This window comes from Pseudomyrmex gracilis, unplaced genomic scaffold, assembly GCF_002006095.1.
Source record: "Pseudomyrmex gracilis isolate BER0280 unplaced genomic scaffold, ASM200609v1 scaffold_129, whole genome shotgun sequence".
Classification (NCBI taxonomy): Eukaryota; Metazoa; Arthropoda; class Insecta; order Hymenoptera; family Formicidae; genus Pseudomyrmex; species Pseudomyrmex gracilis.
The window spans coordinates 157,232-164,484 of record NW_018020713.1 but is presented as its reverse complement, the minus strand read 5'-3'; the positions used below and the strand labels follow the sequence as shown (position 1 = coordinate 164,484).

Sequence of the window (7,253 nt, the reverse complement as noted above, 5' to 3'; positions counted from 1 at the left end):
TCTCTTGCGGCTCTTTCGAAGCGCGTGCTTAAAAAAAAAAAAAACTTTCAAAATCAATTTGTATAAAGTCAAAAAAAAAAAAAAAAAAAAAAAAAAAAGAAAGAAAAAAAAGAGAAAAGAAAAAAAAAAGGGGGGAAACTCGTCGCGGCGAGAGAAAGAGGCGAAGAAGGCCGTGTTTATCCTTTAAAGCGGATGTAACGGAGGATAATGCGCTTTCGGCGGAAGGGGAAGTGCATTTCTGTGCGCTCGCAAGAGCGAGCGAGTCTGGCGCGCGAGCGCGGGGAAAGAAAAATGTATGTGCACTCACCTTCTTGCCTCAGGAGCATCACGAGCAGCACAAGCGCAAAATCCATCGCTCGACGCGGCGCGGCAGCCTCCCGGTTCCCGCAGATTTCGACTCGGCTTAATAACAATCTCGGCTCGGCTTCCTCGGCGATCGGCGCACACAACTAACCGTCTCTTCTTTCTGGTGCGTGCGAAAGAAAGGGAGACGTAATAACGTGTGACATCAAAGACGGAAATGTACAATTGACATTGCGTTTAACTTGATTATTATTCCAACTCGTCGGTGATATATATTTTTAACCACTGTGCCCGCGCGCGTTCGGGAGGAGAGCTCTCTCTTGTTGACTCGCGCGTACCTACTCTGCTGCTACTTTTTTCATTAGAAATTATTTGCAGCGTTAATTCCGTTAAAGTCTCATAGTGTTCCTAGTGTTAAAGCTTTTGTTATCGTATTATTGTTATCTTAGATAAGTACTCTGCGTTGTAATTTGTTCTTATTGATTAGGCTCGAGAACAGTTTTGCAAGCTCGTCATTTAAAGACTTCGACGATGTTTTCTTATTGTGTCTTTTCTCTTCAATAAGATTGTTATTGTTGGTTATTATTATTCTTATCATTATTAAGGTATTAATATTTAAACAGTGATTGCGATTATAATCAGGGTCCCAATCAGTGTGTTCCTCTATTATAATTCTATTACAATCCGATCGGTTAAATAAAGCGCGCGCGATCTCTTGTCGAATATTTTGAAATTTAAACGATAATTGAGAACTTTACGTAACTGCATCAATGGGATAATTGCGTAATAAAAAATCAATATTCGTTGCGCTTTTAATAAATTCTCCGATACACCGACGACAACGACGACGACGATGACGTACTTCGCAGTGCTCGAGCCTTAATTTTGCAACAAATTATCAATCTGGTTTGTAAAAAAAAAAAAAAAAAAAAAAAAAAACAATTGATTTCGTTTAGACAATCACCGCGTCTAATTGTCTCTCTCCTCGCGAATTCTCGGGGGGAGGGGGGGGGCGATCTTAAAATTCTATCGCGTCGCGACAAAATCAACGCACACGTCGTTCGGAGGCACGTTCGCGGCGCGACACACCCTGTCGCTCGATGCGAAAAAGAATCGCATTGTAACGGACGCCCGGCGTCACAACGATAGAGACAATCGCGGGAATTGATAGCAAACGGGAAAACGACGGGAAGAGAACGAGGAGAGAGGTCGGAGGGGAATGGTAGAGGGACGAGCTTGTCAGGTACACGCGAGAATGCCCATCGCGCCGAGTCTTAATTACCGGCGAGGTTCTTCGTTATTCCACTGTCAATTAAATTTAATGATTGCCGCGGGTTATTGTGTTTTCATCGTGTGTCCAATCCACGTGGAAGGAGCGCGTTTATACGCGGTTAACGTCGACCCCCTTATTTCGCATGCGTTTACTCACGACCTCGTTTACACGTCACGACGCATTTTCTCCCTCTTCCCTCCTTTCCTTCGAGGAATATCCCTCGTCGGTCAAAAAAAACGAGGCACTCGAGAGAATCTACATACAGTCTTGGCGATCCGATCGACATTACCGACGTCTTCGTCGTCGTGGAGAGAGCGCGGCGTTTTTCCTCTCCTTTCCAACTCCTTTCTACACCATTTGAAAATTTTTCGCGACTCAAGGCGCTCTCTCTTTCTCTCTCTCTTTCTCCTTTTCTCCGTCTTTCTTTATTTCTTAAGGTGCTAAAAGCGCTCGCTCAGTAGTCGAGTGCTCTTCATCTTCGAAGCTTTCGGTCGAGAAATTCCGGTAATTCCACGTGGTCCGGTTGCGTTTAACTGGATTTTCTCGTCGTCTACGAGAGAGAGAGAGAGAGAGAGAAATCGTAAGTCAAAGTGCAACGCCTTTTAATTCCGCGTTTGCGAGAGAATCGCCGCGCGCTTTTCCCAACGACGTTTGGTCGTCGTCGTCGTCGTCGTCGTCGTCGCTGTAAATGTTGAGCGCGCGAATTAATGAGCGCGCGTTTCAGCAATAAAAATTGCCAGAGCGCGTGAATAAGGCAAACGCTTCAGTCGCGACAGTCCAAAAATAGAAAACGGACTACTTTCACAACCCACCCTCTCTCGTGTTCTTTTTCTCTTCACACTCCCTTCTCCGAGCGAGCGAGTTAATTTCATTAATAATTACCGGCTGTCAAGACAGCTCGGAAGACCGCCGCGCAGCAGTTCCGAACGCGAGCTCGAGAGCTCGTGTAGGTGGGTAGTAGCCCCCGAATAAATTTATAACGAATTTCAGAGGAATAATCCCGGGGTCGAGAGAGAGAGAGAGAGAGAAAGAGAGAGAGAGAGAGAGAGAGAGAGAGAACGGACGGACGGACGGACGGAAGAGAGTGAGAAAGAGAGAGAGAGAGAGAGAAATCTCGAGCGAGCTCTTGTCTGAATAGCCCGAATCAGCCGAGAATACTCGGCGATTTGACTCTGGGTTTCCGGAAGGACGATAGGCGAGGAAACGAAGAGGGGAACGGTGCGGAGAAGAAAAGAGAGAAACTCTCCGCGCCGCGCAAACTACTACTCCCTACGCCGAATGCGGATTTTAAATGCAACTTGTTGCGAGTTTGCGCTTCGAAGTCCCGAAGCGTCGTCGTCCGGCGCTTCGAGAGAGAGAGACGCCCGCACGCGCTTTTGCGCGAAAGTTGCCAGCACGACGACGTACGCACGTACGTCACGTCTCTCGCCGATCGATCAAATGTGTCGGGAGAGAGTAAGAGAGAGAGAGAGATAGATAGATAGATAGATAGATATGGATACGAGTAACGCGGGTTTCGGTTTATCGATGCACAACGGTCGCTACTAATGAGCGTGGAGATTGAACGCTGGGGATGTTGCTATTTGTCGAGCAGGGCTAACCCTGACGCCCAACTTCGGAATAGTGATTTGTGTTTATAATTGGGATGTATCTTGCGAGGATTCTATTTGCCCGCGGGGTGTGTATCGCCCCGTTCATCACGAATCACGCGTGCGGGAATGTACCGCAATCAAACCGCTTTTCTTCGCTATCTCGCCGAGTGGGAGAGAGAGAGAGAGAGAGAGAGAGAGAGAGAGAGAGAGAGAGAGAGAGAGAGAACGGGTTCGAGTATATTCAAACTCCGAGCTAATCTGCGGAAGTAGCGGTGTGTTACATATTTCACTCGATGTGAAATCGTAAAGCGGTTAGAGATCAACAGACAATTGCGTTTCCGCGCTCCAAGTATCCCCGCGCGCGCGCGTGTGTGTGTGTGTGTGTATAGATAATAAAAATTAAAACTCGATACTCATATAGAAACTCAAAGCTCGTGAGAAATTTTGCTAAGCTAAATTATCGTTAATTTGTTTCTCCAAAATATCGACGAAGCATCCAAAAATGTGTTTATACACGTGCGATTTTACGTATTCGTCTTCAAAGGTTCGTTTTTTTTTTTCTCGCGCTCGTCGGACACGTAGATTACAAATTTTATGCGGCGCACGACGCCGGTGAATTGCGAAGGACAGGAAGGCGAGATCGAGGAAAAAAAAAATATTGTGTTTCTCTCGCACGCTATTTGTCTCGGAACTGAAAAACAAAGCAACACTCCCACGTTTTCTCCCAAGTTTCGTAAATGATTCGAAAAGAGCTAGGAGTTCGAAAGGTCGGGCCTCGAAACTCGCACGAATTGTAGCGAACCGCACACGCTGCTGTGTGCGCGCATGGTTTATTTATTCGCGGCGAGACTCTGTTCTCTCGCGTTGCCCGATTCTCGTTCTTTTTCCTTCTTCATCCCCTTCGCGCCCTGAATGCGCCCACGTGCGCGCGAGAACAGCCGCGCGCGCGAGAAACATTCCACACGCGACGTGGGGCTCTTCTTTCCCGTGTCCCGATCGAGTGCCGCGAAAATCGATTTGTCAGCGAATATTCCCCCTCGGATCCGGGTTCCGAATGAGGGTCGGCGGGCGGACTGCTCGGCGTTCATTCCTGACTTATTCACACACCGCGGTACTTTTGTTATATTTATATCGACTTCACCCCGCCTTCTCACGGGCTCTGCTTTCCCCCGGCTTCCTAAGGAGATTCTTCCGCCGACGGAATTACGATATGAATAAACGAAGAGGATTTTATCGTCTAAGACATTCTTCTTGCGATCGTGCGTCGAAAGTTAGAGACGCCACGTCGGCTTTTTCGGGACGAAAAAATTCGGTCGATAATGCGGGCATTATTTTTCTGCCAGGATTTCTGCCGACTCTCTCTTTCTCTCTTTTGATTTAACGTAATACAGATCTTGTTTATTATTTATTTCTTATCTTGCGAGAGAGAGAAAGAGAGAGAGAGAGAGAGAGAGAGAGAAAGCTGTTTGGGGAACTTGTAAAACGAAAGAACGCGCGTTTTCATCTGGATATGAGATTTTCGGCAAAGGAACGAATCCGACGATGATGCGCTTTCTGCTCATTTCATTTCGGTATCAAAATCTCACAGACGCCTCGGCTCCTTTACTTTTCTGACTGAAGAGTTCGCGATATATCTCACGAGAGATATCAATCCCTTAACATCTCTCACACGCCCGTTCCAGCCGATTGTTAATTTCGTTCGCGTACGATTTTCTCGCTGCGCGAGATATGAGGTGTATGTATGTATTTGCCGATGTCACCGTCGATTCAATCGTCACTGCGTCGATCTATCGTCGCTTTCTCTGTCTCTCTCTCTCTTTTTCTCTCTCCCCGTGCGTGCTCTCTCTCATTCTCTCCAACGCGAAATTCCCCGTCGTGCGTAAACGTCTCTTATTGCTCCTTTCCCCTGTGCCGTTCGCTCCATCAATACGCGTCGCCGCGACAACGCACGCTCGATGAAATCGCGCGATCGAAGCCTCGCTGTGCGCGCTTCCAAATTCTCGTCGTGCAATTGGCCGATCGCGTCGAGTCTGTATCGTCACCGATACGTGTAACTTATACGATTTTCATTATTCCTCCGTTCTCGATTACGAGCGACTCGACTATCGCATACCCTAACGATCCCTCCTACGCCACCTTTGATCTCGTTTAAGAGCGGCTTTCCGCAATTCTGGCGGTAAAACACGAGGGGAAAGGAAGAGACGCCGAACTTCCGCTTCGATAATCGTGTCACGATCCCGTTTGCGTTCATATCGACCCGGGACGGATATTCCTCGTCGTTTGTATTCTTACGACTTAATAAATTCTGATGCTTTCGCGCGAGTGAACAATCCCGGCGTTCTCCGATGTCGTTCGATGTGATATATCGCTTCGATATTTCACCGATTTCTTGCGAAACGATTCGCAAAAAAAAAAAAAGAGACTCATGCACGTTCCGCGAACGAGAACGCGTAATAATTTAATACTGGCTTAGAAAAAAAAAAAAAAAAAAATGCGTGATGAAACAAGTTTTGTCGTTACGAGAAACATTTGTCTGCTGAAATTTTTCGTTTCACTAACAAACTGTTTCGTTGTTGGCAAAGCAACAAATTTAACGAGCTTGGCACATTTTTCTCGCGATAATTAATCCTCTTGCTGTGTCGCGGCAAACATTTTTTTTTTCTGCGTGTCACGCGCGTTTACTCTGTGCGTTTTTTTTTTTTTTTTTTTTTTATTTAAACAAAGGATTCTCAGTGGGTTAACAACCAATCAAGCTGTGTCAATTGATTTCGGGAGGAAATCGAACGGCGAGCTTTATGTCAACGAACGTAAGCCGCGCGGATCCGTCCTCCGATTTGCGTAATTCTCCAGATATAAAGGAGACGGGTTCGTTCTCGGACGCGATTCGATTCGCGACAAACACACGATCGGCGCTTCGCTTTTCGGGTCAAATTTCGCGAAACTCTCCTCTCTCTCTCTCCTCCTTCCACCGTGCCTCGCATTTATTTTAAACACGTTTAATTCGCTCTGTTGGTTAGTTTGCGCGTACTGGGTCGTAAACTACGTGATTCGCATAATTCTATGTATATATATTCAACACACAGCGCGGCAGAACCGGATATGCATTAACCGGTGCGCTATTTTGCGCGATCGAGATATCTACCCGAAATTTTGCGAAACCGCGTTTATTTCGAACGGATCGCATGTATTAATTCGCGTTGCCGACCGGATTCGAGGGTACCGCGACCACCGCCTCCCGCGTCCCTCCCTCCTCATCACCTCACCCTTTTCTCCCAGAACTATCGACTCCCCGTTATTTGTCGCGCAAAAGAGAGATAGATTTCAATTGTGGATATTATATGCGGGAGACATCATGGGGGCTGCTGTTAAATCCCATTGGCGATCGTGCCTCCGACCGCGATGTCGAAAATTTCGCGCGACCGCGTCGTTTATTTTGTAGCGCGCGCGCGGAATACCATTAATTCGCGTCGCTGGACGATTTGAGACCGCGTTTCGGACGGCGCGCTGCCGCGGTTTTTCAGCCTACCTTCGCGGCCCGTCGCGGGTTAAGAGCGGCTCGCCGCAATTCCGGGGACAGCATCGAAACTCTTCCGGCCGGCTGGTTTCATCGCGCGCCCGATCGAGCGTCCGAAAACGCGCGAGCGCGGTTTATAGGCCGGCCCGACGGGCGGCCGACAAAATTAAAATTAGAGACAGCTGTTCGGTTACTGTCGCCCGCAGCTGTTGTTCCACCGAATAAATTTTTTTTTTTTTCATTCAGTGTGGCGAGCGTTCGGCCGCGAGCGCGATCCACTAGCGGAACAGAATTCCTGTGAAAAAAAAAAAAAAAAAAAAAACCCAAAACGCCGGCGATTAAACGCGACACGATTATAATTCGCTCATGCGAGTAACACTGCCCTCAAAGAGAGGAAACACGAGCTCGTCCTTGTGTGCGCGCGCGTAAATCAGTTCGAGGAGACGTGCAAAGCTTGAATTAATTCCCATCTCCTCGCCGCGAGCAAACTGCACTGCAACAACTACAGCGATTCTCGCTGAAAGTCCTGATGTGATTAACGTCTTTAGTTCCAGAGTCGACTTCTCAGTCA

The 7,253-nt window shown here is 47.5% G+C and overlaps 1 protein-coding gene across 2 annotated transcripts in view; it reads right to left on the bottom strand.

The window, feature by feature from the left end:
• The window catches only part of LOC109856650 (cell adhesion molecule 2-like), a 91,562-nt gene extending 84,785 nt beyond the window's left edge, over nt 1-6,777 (bottom strand). The window contains exons 1-2 of one of the 2 annotated variants that reach the window (XM_020432170.1): nt 6,695-6,777; nt 308-466 (exon numbers count right to left, since the gene is read on the bottom strand). In XM_020432170.1, coding sequence (XP_020287759.1) covers nt 308-353 — 46 coding nt within the window. In that variant the 5' untranslated portion in view covers nt 354-466; nt 6,695-6,777. Of the gene's footprint in view, nt 1-307; nt 712-6,694 lie in introns of both variants that reach the window. The other variant, XM_020432171.1, reaches the window with a different exon arrangement.
• Between the last annotated feature and the right edge of the window lie 476 nt (nt 6,778-7,253).